The 23,455-nt window shown below is 34.0% G+C and overlaps 1 protein-coding gene across 2 annotated transcripts in view; it reads right to left on the bottom strand.

Annotated features, from left to right (window-relative positions):
* The window catches only part of LOC123527830 (tyrosine-protein phosphatase non-receptor type 11-like), a 56,793-nt gene that overhangs the window by 14,052 nt on the left and 19,286 nt on the right, over positions 1 to 23,455 (bottom strand). For both annotated transcript variants that reach the window (XM_045307520.2, XM_045307519.2), the window contains exons 2-11: positions 19,070 to 19,192; positions 18,151 to 18,345; positions 11,540 to 11,702; positions 10,475 to 10,591; positions 9,936 to 10,064; positions 6,312 to 6,408; positions 4,399 to 4,478; positions 3,550 to 3,696; positions 2,403 to 2,561; positions 882 to 1,036 (exon numbers count right to left, since the gene is read on the bottom strand). In XM_045307520.2, the coding sequence (XP_045163455.1) occupies positions 882 to 1,036; positions 2,403 to 2,561; positions 3,550 to 3,696; positions 4,399 to 4,478; positions 6,312 to 6,408; positions 9,936 to 10,064; positions 10,475 to 10,591; positions 11,540 to 11,702; positions 18,151 to 18,345; positions 19,070 to 19,192 (1,365 nt within the window). The remainder of the gene's footprint in view (positions 1 to 881; positions 1,037 to 2,402; positions 2,562 to 3,549; positions 3,697 to 4,398; positions 4,479 to 6,311; positions 6,409 to 9,935; positions 10,065 to 10,474; positions 10,592 to 11,539; positions 11,703 to 18,150; positions 18,346 to 19,069; positions 19,193 to 23,455) is intronic.

Below are 23,455 nucleotides of genomic sequence, written 5' to 3' on the forward strand. Positions count from 1 at the left end.
TGTAAGAGTAACGAGAACTGTCTGTAAGACAGTCAATGCTCAACTATTTGAATTGTTATCCCCAAAGCAGGAATATTATCCTTTATATGTTAAAATATCTGTAGAGTTTCAACCCAGTATCTGCATTAGTTTTTAAGATAGTAACTTATATGGCATGCAAAACCTTAACCAGAATTTTTTAAGTTCAAATAGGGACATAATTTTGCAAAATACATGTCAGAGTTTTATGTATAGTTTTATAAACTTGAAGAAATATGTGAAGTTTCAATTTAATATTTGTATTAGTTTTTGAGACAGTAACTTTGTATAATAGCAAAACTTTAACCAGAATTTTGTATGTCCAAAAGGGGCATAATTTTGCCTAAATGCATGTCAGAGTTATGGGACTTAATGTTACCACCTAGTTTTATAAACCTGTAAACACGTGTGTAGTTTCAATTAAATATCTGCAATAATTTTGGAGATAGTAACATGCATGCAAAACTTTAACCAGGATTTTCTAAGTCCAAAAGGGAACATAATTTGGCCAAAATACATGTCAGAGTTATGGGACTTGACCCAATGAGGTTGGTAGTTGACCTGGAAAAAGAAAAAGTAAGTTTCAAAGCTATAAGCCTTTAAAAGATAGCTGTATTTACTTCCAAGCAAAACTTTAATCAATGTGTGATGCCGATGCCATGGTGAGTAGAACTGCTCAGACTATTCTTTGAAAAGTCGAGCTAAAAACTGAAGAAAGTTTTTATATAACTGTTCATCAAACCTGAATTACAAGAGGACCTGCCTCTGCACACACCTACAGTGAACTACCTTGGGACCCACTTTACTGATATGCTGTACTCACTTATTGGGAACTACCTTGCTCCCCCTCAAACTGTACTTACCTACAGTGAACTACCACGGGACCTGCCCCTGATATACTCTCCTGTTTAGTATTGACAACATTGAGAAAATCGAGCACGCTGCCTGCCTCACTTGGCACCCCATAATCTGGCCATGTCATAAAATGATACTGATAAACTTTACGTGCAGGCTCAACCTGAAATACAACACAGAAACTGATAAACTTTACATGCAGGCTCAACCTGAAATACAACACAGAAACTGATAACCTTTACATGCAGACTCAACCTGAAATACAACACAGAAACTGATAAACTTTATGTGCAGGCTCAACCTGAAATACAACACAGAAACTGATAACATTTACATGCGGGCTCAACCTGAAATACAACACAGAAACTGATAAACTTTACATGCAGGCTCAAACTGAAATACAACACAAAAACTAATAAACTTTACGTGCAGGCTCAAACTGAAATACAACACAGAAACTGATAAACTTTACATGCAGGCTCAACCTGAAATACAACACAGAAACTGATAAACTTTACATGTGATCTCAACCTGAAATACAACACAGAAACTGAACACAGAAACTGATAAACTTTACGTGCAGGCAGAAACTGATAAACTTTATGTGCAGGCTCAACTTGAAATACAACAGAGAAACAATTAAACTTTACGTGCAGGCTCAACCTGAAATACAACACAGAAACTGATAAACTTATGTGCAGGCTCAACATGAAATACAACACAGAAACAATATTGGATACGACAGTCACGAAATGGTAGAAATAACTGGCATAACTGATTGATTTATTAATGGTTTTGTGCCATTTGTGTTAATCTGTACTTCAGTTATTCAAGTTCTCAATCAACAAACACAGTAGCCTTGTTCCCTGCAAATAACTGATTTTTTTAATATGTTTTGTTACTAGAATTTTTTGATGGAGGAAGGAGACACGAAGTGCCTGTCAGACCATTACTTCTGGCACAGGGATGTGTGAAGAACTCCATCATTTCCTCATAATTATAACAACTTATGCCTAGATCAAAACCTACAGAGAAGATGGATTTAACAGTGATATAAGTACAGGATTTTAACATCTCGACCACACTCTCATAAGTAACCTGTAACTTCACCACACAAATAAAAGAGCAAAGACTGACAACACGTTGTCATTTAACCCTTAGCCTGCTGCAGGCGAATTTAACAGCCTTTGCAAACAGCTTGAAACCAGATCAGACGCCGATTAAATCGGCGTCTGATCAGGTTCCAAGCTGTTTGCTACTCTGACAATATTTCTTCCAATTTTGGAGCAAATTGAATGAACTTTACAATTTTAGCAGACGACATTTCCAGCAGACGACAATTTATCTAGCATGCTAAAGGTTAAAATACATTTGTTAAATGTAGTAAGTCTCCTAGCCTATAGATCAAGCTCAAGACCTTTCCATCCACAGTCTTATACTTTACCTAAAGTGCTAACAGATCAGATCTATTACAGAGAAGATGCTGCCAAAAGCCACAAAACAGTATTAGTACAATTCTTCATGCTTACCCTTCCATCATCATGTTCTTTCACAACTTCTAACTCTCTCGTAGTATAATCTTTGTCTTTCGTTTCTTTGACAAATTTTACAGTAATTTTTCCTTTATAAACCTCATACACCTTTTCACCACCATCAGCTGGATCTGGCCAATACCGTACAGCTTTAATCTGTAAATACAACAAATCAACACCATTATACTACACTTGCTTTAATTATTTAAATACAAGTTTATATCATATCTGAATCTCTCTGATGAGAAAAACAAGCTCCGGTGTCTTGTGAGGAGGTCTGCTATTGAAAAATTATCAATATGCCTGTGGAACTACTTTCATGGTTGGGTCAATCCAAAAAATTAGGTCCAACCAAACAAATAAATTTCCCTATTCATTCAATCTTCAGAAGCTGGAATCCCACATTTCCTATCCCAGTGAAACAGCTATTGACTCAAACCACATTTCATGGGAATACAGGCAAAATCTCCCCTGGAAAACTGAAAAAAAATCTGGGAAGAGTGGTAGGGGGAGGGCAAGTAGGAAGGAGGAGAAGTAGGAGGGAGGGGGAGGAGAGGCAGGAGGGAGGGGGAAGAGAGGTAGGAGGGATGGGGAAGAGAGGTAGGAGAGAGGGGGAGGAGAGGAAGGGAGAAGAGAGGTAGGAGGGAGGGTGGAGAAGAGGTAGGAGGGAGGGGAAGAGAGGAAGGTGGAAGGAGAGGGAAGGGAGGGGAGGAGAGGTAGGTGGGAGGAGAGGTAGGAGTGGGGAGAAGAGGTTGGAGGGAGGGGAGGAGTGGAGAGGGAGAGAGGTATGTGGGAGGGGGAAAATTGTCCTACATTCAATTCATTCATAAAATCAAATTCTATTTTACAGTGCCTACTACATCATGGAGGATTATCACATTCACCATATTTCCTCGTAGCTGAATACCATGGGTGCCTCATAGAGCATTATATTTCATATTAGCTTGGAAAGATAAGCAGCACAAACATTTTCCTTACATATGTTTATAACACTTCTGTAGCTAAAACAAACAGTAACAAAGGCATAACATTCTAATGTCTGGACTATCAAAATCAAGGAAGCCCAGTGCACAAAAGCTAGTGACAGTCTCCCATTTCTCTTCTCTGATCTTTAAAAGACTTACAGAAATAAAAAAATACTCACCTTGCCACGCTCAACTTCTTTTGTTGTCATGACGATAACTCGGCATCCTTCTTGCCAAATCATTCTCCACATATCTACAACAGTGCTCTGCAGACACCCTTGTGTGGCTACGTAACTTTTCTTTGGCTCTATATTATCATCCTCGGCCTGAAAATAGATTACACTTACACATTATACAAGTATAGTTGAATCTGATATAGTGACTATGTGCATTAAGCAGCCATTTGCTTTCAGCAGACAGTCAGCTAACTTTCCAAATTCATGTTTTGTTCTAATTTCAATTTGTCTTAAGCAGTCTGGCTGGCGGGCTGGCTGGCTACTTGTGAGGCATTTTATCAATTTTATTCAACAAGTTTAATAAATTAAATTTGGAAAGTCACAAAATGTAATATTCTTTTAATTACATGTTAGCTTTTCCTGCCGAAACATAAAAAAAATTTACTTTCTCTATTATAAACAAGTCAATTTGACTAACGTCTCCTATACTATAAATGACATCGACATCAAAGCTTTATTGTCAATGTGACCAACGTCTCCTATACTATAAATGACGTTGACGTCAAAGCTTTATTACACTAGTGTATTATCAAATTTTTTTCACTCTGCGACATCAAACATGACTGTGATAAAGCTAAATGTACGTTTTTCAAAAAGATAACCAGATACATATGAAAATATTGCCTGTCAGCTGACTTTCCACTATATCAGCTTACCTGGGTTACTGAATTAGAAATACAAAATGTAATACAAGGATTTGTTTCTATTTTTACCATGTAAAACAACACTATTGCTTTTCTCTGTGTCCGAGTACAATATGTTTTAAAGTTTACATAGTAACAAATAACTTACTGTAATACAGTTAGCATTGATGTAGTCTGATCCTACAACATTTGGATCCCCGTCTCTCAGGGTTACACGTGTATGGTCAACTATAAAAATAAAACATTAACTTACACAGGGATGTAAATCAAAACAAAATTTGTGTAATGACCATAAAGACACACACCTTACCACAACCTTTGACCTTACATATATATCATACTGTATCATTTAATGCAAAAAATTGTTTCATTCGAGATTCATTCATCCGGAAATATGATATAATATGACCTTGGCATGAAAGAGGAAAGGAAATACAACTATTTGCACAACTTTGACAGGATGTTTTAACCAAGTTTAAACAACCATCAAACAGTTCATGAGAAGTTGTTCAAAGATTATAATATTGAGCCGCACCATGAGAAACCAACATAGTGGCTTTGCGACCAGCATGGATCCAGACCAGCCTGCGCATCCGCGCAGTCTGGTCAGGATCCATGCTGTTCGCTTTCAAAGCCAATCGCTATTAGAGAAACTGTTAGCGAACACTTTCTCTATTATAAACAAGTCAATTTGACTAACGTCTCCTATACTATAAATGACATCGACATCAAAGCTTTATTGTCAATGTGACCAACGGATGCGCAGGCTGGTCTGGATCCATGCTGGTCGCAAAGCCACTATGTTGGTTTTCCCATGGCACGGCTCATATCTATTGAAACTGCAATGGTCCCTATGTGCAGTAAAGCAGAACCACAAGAAACACACTGAGAAAGGTCTATCAAAGAATGCTACTGACCAAGTTTGGTTAAGATCCATCAGTTGGTTGTTATTTAAAGGTTTTCTTATATTTTTAGCCATATTGGACCCTAAACGATGTTGAGCATAAAACTGTGGTCAGACTTGTGAGAGATCCATACAAGGATACTACAGACCAAGTTTGGTGAAGATTCATCAATTGGTTCAAGAAAATATTTTAACGTTGTTGTTTTTTTTTTGTTTTCTATTTTAGCACTGGCTGCTCCTCAAATCGGCCAAGTGTAGCATTTGAACAAACCTGAGAGAGGTCTGTAGCTGGGTGCTACAAAACATGCTTGGTGTAATTCTTACCAGAAGTTTCAGAGGAGATGTTTCAGTAATAAAGTTAACACAGGACAAATGGACACAGGACAACGGGCCATCTACCTATACTAACAAAGAGGGCTATAATGATCACAAGTTTCATAGTTCAAAAATAGCACAAGAAAATTTCTGACAAATTACTATGAAAAAAAACTGCAGATTCAAAGTTTTCCATAAAGCCATATAGCGAAATCAGCCAGCAATTATTTCAAGTTCAGGAATCGTTTTTGAAGACTTTTCTATTTTTCAGTTCTAGAGGTCATCATTTTTTAAAAGCAGAATATGTACAATCTTGACAGACGATCACAAAAGGAAATTTCATGTGAAATATTACTCCAAAATCAGACCAACTTCTTACAAGGAGAATCTGATGTTATGTTTGAAGATGTTTCTATTTTTAGCCCTGGCAGCCTGTTGTATTCTGACGGGTACTTTGTGCTCTGCAGAGCTAAAAACCACAACTACATCAAATGAAAGATTTTTTTCTCATTTTCCAAAGGCAAGCATGACTCTAATGTTATTTCTGGTCATTGGGATCACATGGTTTATGCAATATTACTATGTAATAGTTACTCAGTTAACACTCAGCGCTTGCACATTGTGAGATCTAACAGGTAGCCATATACAGCATCCCAAATCAAGCTACAAATTTTACAATTTCCTAATTTTATGTATTTTCATACATCACACTATAAATAGTAACTAATAAACTTCAGGTCCCTAGCTGCAACCTAAAAACGCTGTATAACTTATCAAGTTCATGCAAAATCAAGGAGACATTTTTGAAAACCCTTGTTACAGTATTAGGTGAATATACTTACATGGCAAGATATTTTTGTATCTATTTTTAGCTTTATTTTCTGGTCTCATTCCCTCCTTTCTGCTGTATAAATGCCGTACCTCTTGTTGCTGTAACACCTGTAGATCATTTAAAATAATTAGTTAGTTAATTCAGTAAATAATGTTAACTGTTGTCATGGTAACACAAACGACCATACAAAATCAATTTCAGTATTTTTTCTTCTTTAAAGGTTTTACACATACAAAAAGCATGTAATTATCTTGTTCTAAATCGATGTATTAAATCTAATATCAGCATAACAGAAAGAAAGGACTTGTTAATCATACTAACTGATTTTGAGAACAACAAAAGCTCATAAATGACACAAAATCATGACTGAGCCATGCCATGAGAAAACCAACATAGTGGGTTTGCGACCAGCATGGATCCAGACCAGCCTGCACATCCGCACAGTGTTCACTAACAGTTTCTCCAATTCCAACAGGCTTTGAAAGCGAACAGCATGGATCCTGGCCAGACTGCATGGATGCACAGGCTGGTCTGGATCCATGCTGGTCGAAAACCCACTATGTTGGTTTTCTCATGGCACGGCTCAATTGTGTACCTTTCCAGAAACTAATAAATGAAAGTGAGGCAAAAAAGTGATTAGGCTTCAAAAAAAGGGCTGTAAGAGGAAACAGCACACACTTCTATATCGATGCTATGTAGTGAAAAGGCCTTTTAATATATGACACGTGGGTGATGATGTGGAGCTGCTGTTATAAGTCTGAATCAAATCCACTAAGTAACAATAGACATACAGTGGAAGAGCATCAAAACATTAACCTGAAATTCTAAGAATAAAAGGGGCATAAATTATGAAATACTGGCGCCTCAGTTCAATGTAACTTATGTCTTAAGATGTAGGTGATGATGCTGAACAACTATTTTCAGTCTGAATCAAATTCAATAAGTAGTATCGCACACAGCGTGAAAGTGTATCTAACCTGAACCCAAGTTTGAACCAAATTCATTCAGTTATAACATTAAATTCATGAAACATTGGCACCAGAGTTAAGGACCTTGTGTAACAGGATTTGAGTGATGATGTGAAACAACTGTTTTAAGTCTGGAAAATCAATATTATAGTTATAACAGAGACAGAGAAAAAAATGAACAAAAATCTAGATACAGATGCCAACACAAGGGTGATTAGGATAGCTCTCCGTTGAGCTAATTATAAATACATTTCAATCCTTTAGTATCAATTTAAAACTGACTGATCACATTATTAATTTTTTTTTTTAATTTTCTTAATTCAAAGGCTGTTTACAAAAACACAAATGGTAACTACTAAAGTACACTGCAAAATTTAACCTGCAGTATACATAAATAACAGATATTTACAAACTGGCAGTCAAAAGGGCTCTCACAATACTGGAAATTCTTCAAATTCTGCAACAGTAACTGACTTTTATAACACTTAATTTGCATCAACTTTGAAGTAAAGATATTCCTTTAAAGGGAAAGACAATGTTGTTAAACATATAACTCTTAGATGTAGATCACCTTAACGTGTCTTGTAATTTTGAATATAAAGGAGCTTTCGGCATGTTGTAAAGTGCCTTATTTTTTTCTCATATAAAGTTTAGTTCAAAGCCATGCCATCATGAACTGGAAAGACATTATCCGACTGAACTGTCAATAGACTACAGCAGTTTGACATTCGACTTAGACACTTGATTTATGACTGTGCCCTGTAACCTCTGGATAGTCCTAATTATGTTAATTGGTAGTCTTGTGACTAGGGTTTCCTACTTCTATAAGCCTTTGAAACAGTGGCTTTAAATCAACATTTTTCTTAGACTATTGAAATTATAATTTTAATTCATCCATCAGTCCATGTAATCAATTTCAGCTAGTAATAAAAACATAATTCATTGCACCTTGACAGATATTTGATAACGAAAATCTATAGATTATGTGATCACCTTGCAAACTTCTCCACAACAAATTCAATTTGACAATTTGGTTTGTTTACTGTTAAAGTGATAGTGATAATTTTACAGACATACAAGACTAGCATTCATTCTGTTACAACAATTATTATTCTAACTTACAATTAATCCACATATCAATATCTGAATAAATTACATAAAACACCCCTTACTATAATTCACATAATTACTTAAATTAAACATTTGAACTATATTATTATGTACTACTATGCAATGTTGAAATCCTGGCACACAAGAGCACTGACTACGGGTATGATCGCTCATCTGTAAGTGCTGGACAATAAGTAAGAAAAGAGTTATAGTTCTAAGTACGACAAGAGCACTGCCTTGCGGGTGCTGATGCTCATCTGATTTTTTTTATAATAGAAATATTGTCCTTAGTAACCCATGATTTTCTAAGTCTAAAAACTGTTGCAAGTTTCAAAGCAATAGCTATGATAGTTTAAGAGAAAAAGTTGACCTAAACATAAAACTTAACCAAGAAATCTGATATTTTCTAAGTACAAAAGGGGCCATAAATCTTGCAAAAAGCAAGATGGAGTTACGTTTCTTGCTATACAGGGTCAGCTTATGATGGTTAACAAGTATTCCAAGTTTCAAAGCAATAGCTTTGATAGTTTAGGAGAAAAGCTGACCTAAACATAAAACTTAACCAGGCAACGCCGACGCAGACGCCGACGCCGACAGCCGCTCAAGTGATGACAATAACTCATCATTTTTTTTTCAAAAAATCAGATGAGCTAAAAAGGGCCATAATTCTAACAAAATGCAGGTTAGAATTATGGTTCGTGGCCTACATAGTCAATTAACGATGATAAACAAGTGTGCAAAGTTTCAAACCTGTAGCTCTTATAGCTGTTGAGAAAAGGTGGATCTAAACAAAAAATTTAACCAACACAGATGCCGATGATCAAGTGACAACAATACCTCGTAAACTTTTTTTAAAAATTAGACAAGCTAAACCATTTAATATTTTGTACCTGAAAATTGGTTTAATCTCAATGATCATTTACCCTGCACTTTTACACTAATTTAACCAGATGCCCTAATTCTATGTTTGAAAACTGATTTTACCTCAAGTCCATCATTATTTCATACATGAAAAGATTTTACCTCAAGCTCATCATTTATTCTAGACTTCAAAATGCATTTTTGCTCATTCATTCTACACTTGGAAACTGATTTTACCTCAAGTCAATCATTCATTCTGTACCTGAAAACTGACATTACTTCATGACATCATTTATCTCATATTTGAACAGACCTTATCTCATGCCACTCATATATTTTACACTTGGAAACATATCTTACCTCATGTCCATCATATAATTTACACTCGAAAACATATCTTACCTCATGTCCATCATATATTTTACATTTGAAAACATATCAAACCTCATGTCCATGCTATATTTTACATTTGATAACATACCTTACCTCATGTCCACCATATATTTTACACTTGAAAACAGACATTACCTCATGTCCATCATGTATTTTACACTAAAAACAGATTTTAACTCATGTCTATCATATATTTTACTTTTGAAAACATATCTTACCTCATGTCCATCACGTATTTTACACTTGAAAACATATCTTACCTCATGTCCATCACATATTTTACACTTGAAATCAGATCTTACCTCAAATTCATCCCAGAAACCCCCTCTAGTCTGAGCTTTATTTTCCTCAGGTTTATGTGTGGTGTCTCTTTGAAGCTGTTTCACACGGCTGTCAATGCCAGAGGCAGCAATTCTTGTAGCATTAAATGGCTGAAATAACACAATGTACATTCATTTACATTCACCTGAGATTGAATTTAGTATCACTTTCAAAAGATTTACTAGTCATGTAAAGTTAGCAATAGACTACAACCAGTTTTATGCTGACACTGACCTGAAATCACTTTTCTATATACAGTAACAATGACCTGTACTGTCTTCTTTCCAACCTTAAGGAGATTTTCTGGTCTGTTGCTATCTAAGCTTTCAATACTTTAAGGCAACTATCGCCACTGTTAGTTCATCTCTAAAACTAACAGACTTTTTTAAAGATAGACATATTTTTGCCTTCTCTTCCCCTAATTCTACTAATCATAACTGTGACAACTATCTGCAATAACAGAAATATATTATCCTTCAGGTAATGAACCGGCAAATCCTATGACTTAGCATAATCTTACATGTCGTAAATGCACTACTGTCCCGGAAGTTTCAACCATTGGATTTTTCTTGTAATGTTCAACAAGGTCAGCTAAAGTTTCCAACTGCTCACCCCCTCCTACATCAAACTTTCCACTCTGAAATTAAGGAAAAACCAACATATGAGTACACACAAATTACATATATATTTCAAATATACTTTCAAACTAGAATGTGTCTGTAGGACTCAGTGTGTGCCCCCCCTCCCCCACCCCCCTGGGACATGTGTCACAAATAAGGGGAAATAATTCAAATGTTTGCAGTCTTAATGGGGTATAGCTTCAAAAAAAATTATGAAAAGGATTCATTATTCTATACCATATGCTTTTTGAGCTATGAGCATCACAAACAAAAAATCCACTATTTTGGCTATTTCAAGGGCCATAACTCTGTAATAAATGTAAAAATTCACAAGAAGAATGCCAAGTTTGCAAGGCCACATTATGATAAAGACTTGAGCAAGGTTTCATGAATTTACATTTAATACTTTCTGAGTGAGGCACATAATTAGGTGAAAATGTGCATTTTTGACTATTTCACAGGCCATAACTCTAAGATTAGGGGGCAGAGCCAGACAAAAATAGGAGGTGCACAAGTTCATATCATGATAAAGACTCATGCAAGGTTTCATCAATTTGTATCAAATACTTTTTGAGCTAGGCACGTCACGAACTTCGAACGGACACACAGACAGACGGACAGACAAGAGCAAATCTATATGCCCCCACCACTCATGCAGGGGGGGATAAAAATCAAGTTTTTCATTATTAAGTGTTGTATAAATTTGCTGAAATATCGATGTTCTATATATCAACACCACTCTAAGGCACTTTATTTCTACTGACTTGAGATTATGAAGCAGTGTGTAGAGACCAGTCTCAGAATGCAGTGATGCCATTGGTCAGCTTCAAGGCTGATCTCGGGATCAACCAATCAGATGATGAAATTTTGTGACTGGTTCTTAGACTCAGTTTTAAAACCTTCAATCACTGTGCCCTTTATTTCAAGAAATAGTTTTCATATAGGCTAAAAAACATTTCACATACATTTCTTCTAATTTTGACATGCGTAACTCTGTCTTCACATTTGACTGAGAGTACAAAATCACCAGGTTTACTCTGAGACTCTCGTACAAGGTAGCTTCCGTATTTTCCTCTTTCCATCAACTGTTTCTCGGCTTCTTTCCCTGATATATGACCATGGAACCATCTGTAAAACATACAAAGCGAGAATTAAATTTCAGTCTTCATTCTACAAATCTAAACAAGTCTTTCCCTAAGCTATGAACATAAGAGTGAACGAGAGACAGAGAAAGTTGTGGCTAAAATGGACATTTAACACTTTCTAGTAACAGAATGATTATTTGGAAATATGGCAGAATAATTCAATATAAAGCGAAAGACATGTGCAATATTGAATCTCCTTTGACAATATTTGCCTGACATTTGCAGAAAAAACTATCAGTAAGTACTCAACAGAGGCTGAGAATAAGGTTAATGAAATGGTTATACCTTTTTTCACAGAAATAAACCTTAATATAATTAATTGTTTTGTTCAGGAAGGAATAGCTGTTTTTATCTGTTTATGAGTTTAAGTGTGCGGACAGCAAAGTGGGTGCATATTTCCCTAGTACCTTTCCTAGAAGCCTTTCCTCTGCTAAAATTTCTTGTGCTATTACTTAAACGTTAACACAATTTATCTGTTTATACACCTTAAGAAGAAAAAACAAAATGAACATGTATGTCCAAAAATTGTATGCTTACAAATAAATGTAGGTTATAGTTATCATTTTTATGAAGACATCTTCCTGGTTTGAAAGGTTACGGGTTTATCGGTTGCTGTTAGAAAAAAATGATTAAGTCTTCTCACATTAAGTACAAACCATTCTTCTGTATGAAGAAGTATTTTGACCTAGGTGTTAAACTTTTTTGTAAAGTCAATGTAAACAAGGAAGATATACCATCAACATCTTCTATATAGAGATAATAAAAGCCTGATCTTTTTATAGCATTAATACCGATAGCTTGAATATCAAAACCTTTTCAATTACAGAAATACATTTTTTACCTGATGAGAAATGCATTTATCTCAAGTTTTAAGATAAGCACTAAATAAATCCTAAACAACAAGGTATATACATTATGTTTTGGCTGTATAAAAAAAGCCTCAAAGGTTTGGGGTAGGGATACTAAAGATGGACAACTTTCCAAAGATATTCATGTGTTTTCTCAAAACTTTTTTGGATAACCAAAAATGAAAGTTCTCTACTTTTGTTAGTGTAATCTTAGGTGTACTGTTTTATCAAAAAATTATTGCAGCTTTATCTGTATATGTTTTTCATATACACTTTTTAAATGTTTACCTACAGTTCTAAAATGGACTGGTCCATCATTCAATTTGGGCAATACCACTTATTGTTTAAAGGTATGTTCACTAAAAATTTACAAACTGAATAGCAAATAATGCAGACCAAGATCAGCCAGGCAGTGAGCCAGCAGATGTGCAGGCTGACCTTTGTCTGTACTGGTCAAGAAGGCAGAATCACTTGCTGCTAGCAGACTGCAGATTAGCACAAATTCACGCTTTTTCAGAAATGGCTATTACTAGATAACATTTTTATGGTACCTCTATATACACATAAAGATGATATATTTAACGAAGTTAAATACAACTGATAAGGATTTTTCTAGAGTTAAATCAATGTTTAATGCTAAAATACTTTAGAGAAAGATGGGCATAGAATATCTTTTAACAAAAATGCAATATTTACATTCGTAATTATCATTTTCATATAAAAAATAAAAATATATCCCATCCCCCCTCCCTCCAAGGACTGAATTGCTATCATTTAACATGTTAGAATATTTGAAATATATAATGACTAAAGAAAAGCTGTGTTTTAGTTTTTGAAAAAATACAGATTTTAAACTGTCATTTAATGATGTAAACTTTAATATATATGCTAATAAGCTTTCAAGTATTAACAAGAGCTGTCCGTAAGACAGCCAAGCTCGACTATTCGAAATATTGTCACAGAAGCAGGAAATTATTACCCAAAATGTTAAATATCAAAAGAGTTTTAAGTTCGAAAGGGGACATAATTTAACCAAAATGCATATCAGAGTTATGGAACTTGATACTATCAACTAGTTTTATAACCCCGAAGAAACATGTTAAGTTTCAATTCGATATCTGCATTAGTTTTGGGGATAGTAACTTGCATGTAAAACTTTAACCTTTAACCAGAATTTTGTAAGTCCAAAATGGGGCATAATTTGCTCAAAATACATGTTAAGAGTTATGGAAATTGACCCAGTGAGGTTGGTAATTGACCTAGAAAAAGAATAAATAAGTTTCAAAGCTATATGCCTTTTGGTAATAGCTGTATGTACTTGCACGCAAAACTTTAACCAGGATTTTCTAAGTCCAAAAGGGGGCATAATTTGCCCAAAATACATGTCAGAGTTATGGGACTTGATTCTATCAACTAGTTTTATAACCCCGAAGACACATGTGAAGTTTCAATTCAATATCTGTAGTAGTTTTGGAGATAGTAACTTGCATGTAAAACTTTAACCAGGATTTTCTAAGTCCAAAAGGGGGCATAATTTGCCCAAAATACATGTCAGAGTTATGGGACTTGACCCAGTGAGGTAGGTAATTGATCTAGAAAAAGAAAAAATAAGTTTCAAATCTATATGCCTTTTAGTAATAGCTGTATGTACTTGCACGCAAAACTTTAACCAGAATTTTCTAAGTCCAAAAGGGGGCATAATTTGGCCAAAATACATGTCAAAGTTATGGGACTTGACCCAGTGAGGTAGGTAACTGATAAAGAAAAAGAAAAAATAAGTTTCAAATCTATATGCCTTTTAGTAATAGCTGTATGTACTTGCACGCAAAACTTTAACCAGAATTTTCTAAGTCCAAAAGGGGGCATAATTTGACCAAAATGAAGGTCAGAGTTATAGGACTTGGTGCTATCAACTAGATTTATAACCCTGAAGACACATGTGAAGTTTCAATTCAATATCTGCATTAGTTTTGGGGATAGTAACTTGCATGTAAAACTTTAACCAGAATTTTCTAAGTCCAAAAGGGGGCATAATTTGCTCAAAATACATGTCAGATTTATGGGACTTGACCCAGAGAGGTTGGTAATTGACCTAGAAAAAGATAAAATAAGTTTCAAAGCTATATGCCTTTAATTGATGGCTGTATGTACTTGCATGCAAAAACTTAACCAAGGTGTGACGCCGATGCCGACACCAACGCCGACGCCAGGGTGAGTAGAATAGCTAGACTATTCTTCGAATAGTCGAGCTAAAAAGTAAATTTGGTTTTCAAAATAATGAAGCAAAAGTGTGACATAGGGGTTAAAAATTCAAACTCATTTCTTTTGGTGGTCACCTATTTTTTATGATAGCAAATACTTCAAATTTGAAAGAAATAACTTTAGGAAAGTGTTGAGAAATGCCAATCAGAAAATATTTCAGCCTTTAATTCGAAAGTTCAGTGAATTTCCAGTAAGATGGGTGATAAATGTTGCATGGTTTTATGACAAGGAAATATGTATAACAGTATTTTTTTCAACATAAATGATAAGTAATGGGTGTATGTGTATTGTTTGAAACTTATTTAATCATATGTTTGTGGACATTGGTTTTTAAAATCACCCTTTCTGCACAAATCTGACATGAAAATAAAACTTTACCTAGAAAAGTTGTTGCTGAATGCAATATAACTAACATATAATTATAAAACCTATTTTTTTCTCACACTTTGCATGTTTATAAACCACATGCCAAATTTCAAGAATGTCCAGTAATTCTAATTTCTAGAATTGTCAACTCAAAATTGAGTTATTCTACAGATGCACAGGGGACAGATACTGAAGATCAGTGTAATATTCATCCATTATTAGTTTTCTATTCATAAAAAGACTAATGGTAATCAACTTTAGACAAATACTATTAAAAAATTAGTTTATTCCACAAAATAACTTCAAAATTGAAATTTTCACTACAAAAACATGAAAATTCAACAGAATGTAATGCTTTAAATAAAAAATAAGTGACTTTAAACATAACTAACACATTGAAATCATTTAGTTTACATGAACTGCTTATTCAGAGAAGAAAAATGACTAAATGCCATGCATGATAAAACGGAATAGTAAAATTCATACATACTTTATAATTTTACTAAAAAGGGTGCACAGGGGACAAATTGTGTCAAAATATTTATTTATAGAATATGTTCATGGTAAGTAAAATTCTTTTAACTACACAATATTTACTAGTGAACATTTACATATGTAGGTAAACTTAAGAGCTTAAGAAGCAATAAAATTGACGTTTCCACTTTCAAACTTGAAAATTGACAACTTCAGAAAAAATGCAAACAATGAATTTTAAATTGTCCAGGGTTTCTAATATAATGCTAAATTATCAAGTAATGCCTAAATTTTGCATTCACACTGCTAAGAATATAGAACTGCCACCACAAATTACTGGAATGCTATGATAATTGATATATGTAAAAAAAGGGTGCACAGGGGACATCACTTTTGGCTTTGTGAATATTTAACAGTCTGTAATATGTGAAGTTGAATGCTGCTTTTGTATCTGTTGTAACTCCCCTTCAAGGAAAATAAAGTAAAATCCCATTTTATTTAAAGAATAAAAGAAATCTGACACTTAACAACTGAAAAGGTGCACAGGGGACATTTTTAGGTGTATAGAAATTCATCAAGTTTCTGAGAAAGTCGATTTATTAAAGAAAAAAATCATACTGTGTCTTCACAGCTGAAAGGATAAACATCTTAGAAAAACATTAAGACTTTAAAAAAGTAATAGGGTTATGAAATTGTAGTGTTCAACATTTTAATTTAGTATTTTTTTCACTATTTTTTGTGAAGGGGGTTCCATCACAAGATGTGAAATATTGGTAACAATAAGATGTATGTAATGAAAAAGAAGTATTTTATTTAAATGTGCAGAGTTTAAGTTACATAAAAAAGTCAAAGCTGTAACAATAAAACATGATTTTAAAAAGTAAACCACAGTTGAAAACTATACTTCATGTAAAATGTCACACTTTTTTGGGTGCACAGGGGACAAAATTAGCTATATAATTTAATATAACTTTAAAACTGCTTGAGCCATCAAGATAAAATTGCACACATTTATTGATTAAATTGATTTGGATATAATTTGCTCCAAAACACATTCTAAAACTGAACTGAATTAAAGTAAGGTGAGAGAGAAGAAAAAGCTTCATTATTTTGAAAACCACCCAAATCATAAAATAACGATAGTATATTTTAATGAAGATTTTATCAAATTCTATCATTAATATTTTTGAATGCACCACTGCTGGATAAATTCCAGTTAAAATTTATGGTTTTAACCTTTAGCCTGCTAAATTTTTAAAATGGGCTGGTCCATCACTCAATTTGGGCAATACCATTTATTATTTGAAGGGGTGTTCACTGAAAATTTACTGACTGAATAGTGAACAGTGCAGACTATGATTAGCCTGCACGGATGTGCAGGCTGATCTTGGTCTAACACTGGTCGCAAAGGCAGAATAACTCTCCGCCAGCAGGCTAAAGATTAAAGTCCTAGCTGCTGTGCACATTATGTATTTCTAAAAGAACAAGTACTGGTCTAATTTTCTAATTTCATTAAATACAGTGAAACTCACTTGTAGTGAACTCAGATATAAAGAAATTTTGATTAGAAGGAACTAAATTCTCCTTGCTCAGTATTTCCCCTATATTATATACCTTAAATGAGAAAACACACAGATACAATGAACTGGCATACAGAAAAAACTTGGCCATAAGGAACATATTTCTCTGTCCCAACATGAAATTTCACTTGTTTATAATGTCTACAATTTCAAGATTCACTGCTGTTGATAACTCACTAAAGTATGCAAACTCTTTCTAAGATGTCTGTAAGTCTCAACTGCACTTTCTTGCAAACATTTCAATGCAATTTTAGAAAATATAACAATGACAAAGCAAAAAGAAAACACAGCATTTTGACGTCTCTATCTAAATTTCAAACTTAAAACATTGGATGGTTGATGAATACAGGCTCAGGTTTTCCTAAGGAAGGAAACTTTAGACCGACACTAGAAACATGCAATAAACTGCACATTTCATAAGTAGATGGACTGTTGTATTTTTTAAAAATATACTGGCCTCAAGATCGTATTACCACAAAAAAAAAATATAAAAAAATTCAGGCATCAGGAAATTAATGCTGTATTTCTTATGAAAGCTTTGAAACTTTAATACTGACAGACCGTATATTATGGAAACACAAGTCACTGAATTTTTTACATTCAAAACTGAAAACATTTAAAACAGGTTACTCAAGGTACACTACTGTACCTTAATTATCAATCTTTATATTAATGATCATCAGAAATGAATTCCTCCAAGGGGTATTGGTCTAGAACACAGTTTCGATTCATGCTAGGGCATGATTTTTTTTCTTTAGTTGGTACTTTAAGATAGTTTAGAAAAAAATCATGTTCTTAATATGTTATAAAAATAATACAACTAAACTTCCAATTTTTTTAGAAAGATCATTTTCAGCAAAATTCTGAAGGTCAGTGCCTTTAACAACAAACCTATACTGACCTTTCTGTTGTAGGGTCCTCTGAATTTACTGGATACTTTAACTCTATTATATCCCCATTTCTTTCTTTTAATTGTCCCATATTTTCCATATAAAACTGCACCAGTTCTGCAAGAGTAGCAAACTTTTCACCTCCATAAAGATCATAAAAATCTCCTGTATTCTGTATCTTGATGTGTGTAACCTCTCCATTTCGTCTGAAAATTGAATAAAATTTTAAAAGTTAAATGATGTAAAATCCTTTGATCCGTTGTTAAAATTTTACAAATTATTCCAATGATGAACCATTCATCAAAAGAAAAGCCTTAATTATTCTATTGTTATATTTCTCTGAGGCAATTTTTGCAAAAAGTAGCAGTGAATGATCGAAAATAGTACCACCACAGCTTTATAAATGCTAAGACTAACAAAAGAATTTAACAGATATACTTCTAATAAAACACCAGTTACTATATTAAATATATCTGTTTATAATATAGTATTATCATTTTGTCTTTTGTACTGAATGGCTTGACATCATTTACTGAAAACTGTCAATATTGAAGTCTACTCGACTGCAAGAGTAACGGAGACTGGCAGAGTTATGTCCCCTTTCTTGCCTATACTGAGTCATACCATAGCCTGACTGATGTGGCGTCCCTTTAAGTGCATGTACTATACATATGTATGATATCCTCATTGACAGACTGAAGTCCTATTTGTTGTATTCGACATTAAAATCAAATAAAACTTCCTGTAGTCTTCATCTAGATTTGACTACCTCACTGACAGAGTGGTGTTTATTTCTTGCACTTCAGATCTGACTACTTCATTGACAATGACAGAGTGAAGTTGAATTTATTACTTGTATTACTTATAAATGACTACCTCAGAGATACATATAGAGTGGATCCCCTATATTGCTTTTATTAGATATTGTACCTGACTGACAGAGTGAAGTCCCCTTTATTGCTTGTACTTGGTCTAGCAAGAAAACTTCCATCAACACCCCGTGTCTGTAACAGCCTCTCTGCATCTTGTCCTGATATGTTCGGATGGAACCATCTGCAAAATTCAACAAGAGACATTGAAATTCAATGAAAATCACAGTCTTCGCCACCAGCTACTTGACAATGTGCCCTAATGACTCATTTTGAACTAATCATAAGGGCCATGAAGGCCCCAAGTAACTCACCTAACATTGACCTTGGTAATGACCAGATTTGATGAACATATATCAAGTAGTTCATGACAGAAATGAATTTAAAAGTTTTTATTTCTATTTTTAGCTCCAGTGGCCCCCTAAGTGCTCTCATTTGGAACCATTGGAAAAAGCTTGAAAAAAGAACGCAATAGATAAACTTTGGTGAACATCTATCCAGAGGTTCCTGAAAGAATTTTTAGAAGGTTTCTTTTAAGTAAAACTTAGTTCTTTAATGCAACTTCTATAGATGAAAATTTCCTCTTTGGTGTTTTCTTGTTAAAATCTATATCTCCCTGTTTCTCCAACTCGAGCAGTGTGTAAGAATGGTCATTTAGTAAATTTCATGTGACAGAAGAGAGCTCAACTATGTCAAGATACAGTCTGTACCTGCTGAACCCAAAGTCTTGTGAACTGATTTTATCAAAGCTGTGAACTATCACTTAAAAGTTAACATAAAAACCAACAACAAGTAGACAGTTTCCTTGCATCAATCTGTTTTAACAAGTAATGATCAAGTGCAACACTTCTCTTAAACTCTACTCTGCTAAATTTCTAAAATGGACTGTTCAGCCATTCAATCTGGGCAGTACCACTTATTATTGGAAGGGGTGTTCACTGAAAATTTACTGACTGAATAGTGAACAGTGCAGACCATGATCAGACTGCAAGGATGTGCCGGCTGATCTCGGTATGCACTGGTCGCAAAGGCAAAATCACTTGCCGCCAGCAGATTAAAAGATTGACAACAAAAGGTATTGCTTAAAGTATTTCATACCCTCACACCATGATTTTGTCTGAGGAAATAATAGCACATAACTTTAGAATCCTTGGACCAACCATGAACAAAACATTATTATGCCATGTACATTTACACTGCATTGTGATTGCATATTATAATGAAGTTTCACTGAAATCCTTTTGTAACTGTAGTAGAAATCTTTATGTCACAAACTCTTAGCAACAGACAAACTGAACATATTACAGATGACTTTAGGTTTGGTTTCCAGTAATTTCTTTCACCGAAAACTAGATATCTAAAGATGTCTTTACATATACAATTACTGTACTATCGTACTTGAGTGGAAACTAAGATACTGTCTAAACAAGGAAAGCACTTGACATTATTTTCGAAAACAATGAAAGTATATCACAAGTAATAATCTAATACACGTTTCATTAAACATTAAAATCGAGTTGTGATTTCTTGGTATTGCTCATAAACTTAAAAAGAAAACTGCGATAAAAGCGAGGGTGCGATTTCACACGTACGAGTATTATTTCCTTCTTTATTTAAATGAAGCGTCAGTTTTGACGTCACAATGCAGAGCATTTGTTTTAAGTCATATGATACAGCTTGACATGTACATTAATTTTGTAATTAGAAGTTCTAAACATGTAGCTTTACAAGTAGCCAGCAATTTTATTAAAGTAGGGACAATTTCAAGCAGGAGTAAATACAGTCAAACCTGTGTTAAAGACCACCTCTGAACAGAGACCACCTCGCTTTAAAGACCACATATTTTGTTTTTGATTTAAACATTTACAGTGTATTTTAGCCTATGAACTAAGACCACTTCCCATTAAAGACCACATTCTGACTCTCCCAAGGGTGGTCTTTAAAGACAGTTTTGACTGTATTTCTAATAAATATGAAACTACAACCTCTACTACAATTTAAAGAGTGGTTGTGTTTTCTGGAAATAATTTTTTTTTTTTTTTTTTTTTTTGGATTTAACGTCGCACCGACACATGATATGTCATTCTGGAAATAAACATCTTCCAAAACATATTAGGTTTTCTGCACTTAGAAAAATTCCAAGTTTTTTATTTTTGTCAACTTTTCCAAATACACCCTTAAACAAGAGGTCCAGAGAGCCTGTGTCGCTCACCTGTTCATTTGTGAATCAATGAACAGTCTTGAAAAAGATGTGCTGGAAATGTTTCATATTTTAAGGGAGCTTGAGCCGCGTGGCCCCAAAATACAAACTTAAGCACTGTTATGTCTCCATAATTTTATTATAATTTAGCTTGTTATTGGCTTCAATCTGTTTACTACCAGACCATACCAACAGCGGCATCGACATTGATCTCAGCGGTCTTAAGCATATTCCCAAGATAGGCCTCTACAGAAGCTTGCTATTCATGAGGTTTGTCTATCTGAACTAAAGGTATTGGCCATTAACTGTTTATAGTTAGTCTATTTTAAGTAACAGTGTTGATGACCTTGAACTCCGCTGCCTAATTTTCTCTCCACGTAAGTTATCTACATATCAAGTTTCACTGCAATCTCACATCATGCACATTTCATAATAATACAACCTGAACCATGATACATGTAGATGCCAACAGGAGTCATGGCAAGCATTTACTAAAAGTAGCAGAAATAAGTGATTGTTCTTTTTATGCAGTATAATGACATAGCCAAGTATAAGAAAATATGGCCATTATATAAACAAAATGATAATTATGATTCCTTTGCTTCAGAAATATGAAAATGTAATTATCAGTTCCAAGTTATTATTGATTAAATTCAAATCAATATACATGAGAATTAAATATTCTTCACTGAGAACCTGAAAAAGACATTAACTTATAATAAAAGAAACTCTGATGGTGATCCCTTGAAGTTTAAAACATCTCAAATCACAAATCAGGTTTATTGATTTGTATGTTTTATAAGTTATATGATATTATCTTATCAAATTTCTATTGGATGACTAATGCTTTGGAGTGCTTTTCTATTTATTTCACAGACTGGAGTGCTTACAAATGTGTATGTATCTAATTTCATTTATAGTCGCTGTATGTAACCAATATGGGGGACTTCCTTGGTTGTTTTGAGAGCCAGGTGTAAAGACCCATACATGGCACTCTTACCCTAAAGTTTATAATAGTACATTTCAGTTTCAGTCCAATTTACCCCTTAATTTAGAAAAATATTAAAAAATAATGCCTACACATTGTCCAAGTAAGAGCGTACAATCATCCCATGTCTAAAACCATATCTTTCATCTAACATGAAATATAAATTGATAATTTCATTGATAAAATTGTGTTCAATATATAAAATAGCAGTATACATTTCTCTTTAAAGATTTAATAAATGATCAATCAATAAAATTGGATACAGGTCAGATTATTAAAACTTCCTGTTTTATTCAACTATTAGGTAATATTGATTCTTTGATATAATTTCCCTAAAGAGATAATAAATATGGAATAAAATTTTTGGAATTTTAAAAGGTTTCAGTAAACCCTTTGTAACACAAAATTAATGCCCCTTACTAATAAATGTATTATGATGACCAAATCCAGAAAAAATGAAAAATAAAATCAATACTTTAGACAACAGGGCTATAATCAACTGCACTAAGATCATTCACAGCTTGCTTGAACATTGGTTTGGTAGAGAGTCACACAAGAAAAATAGCTTTAATATTATGTCCAAATAGGACCAGAAGATCAATAAATCTAAAATTTCAACATATTAATAAAAATGAGGGGAAAAATATATTGTATGCATGTTGTATCTGGGTTGATAATGATGACAGAGGTTACCGAGACACAATATATAGAAAAATTTGGTGAGTGGAGGTGGGGGTGATAATGTCTGGGGGGGGGGGGGAGAGAGAGAGGAGGAGCTAAGGTAAAATGGAGGGAGAAAACTAGTCTCATTCCAACACAGCAACGTTTTTTAACTAAACACAATTTTTGAAGGAATTCGGTGTAAGGTCACCCAAGTAACACTGCTGTAAATTAATTTTGAGATCAGACTAAAGATTTCAGATGAGACTTTTTCAAGTTTTCCATATACCGGTAGCAATATAGAGAAAAAAAAAAGCCCCGATGAATGATTCGAAGGAATTTGGTTAGAGGCAGACCAAAGGAACAATGCTGTGAAATTATTTTACAATCAGACCAAAGGTTTGAGAGGAAAAGATTTTCAAACTTTTCCATTTTTCAGCTAAACAGGGGAAATATCCTCACCCCTGGAGGCCATGCTTTTAAACTTAAAATAATGTGACGGCATTTTGTAGGCAGTCACCCAAGGAACACTGCTGTCAAGTTACATTAAAATTGGCCCAGCAGTTCAAGAGAGGATATTCTTAGTTTTCCATAATTAT

Source organism: Mercenaria mercenaria, chromosome 14 (genome assembly GCF_021730395.1).
Source record: "Mercenaria mercenaria strain notata chromosome 14, MADL_Memer_1, whole genome shotgun sequence".
NCBI classification, from domain to species: Eukaryota; Metazoa; Mollusca; class Bivalvia; order Venerida; family Veneridae; genus Mercenaria; species Mercenaria mercenaria.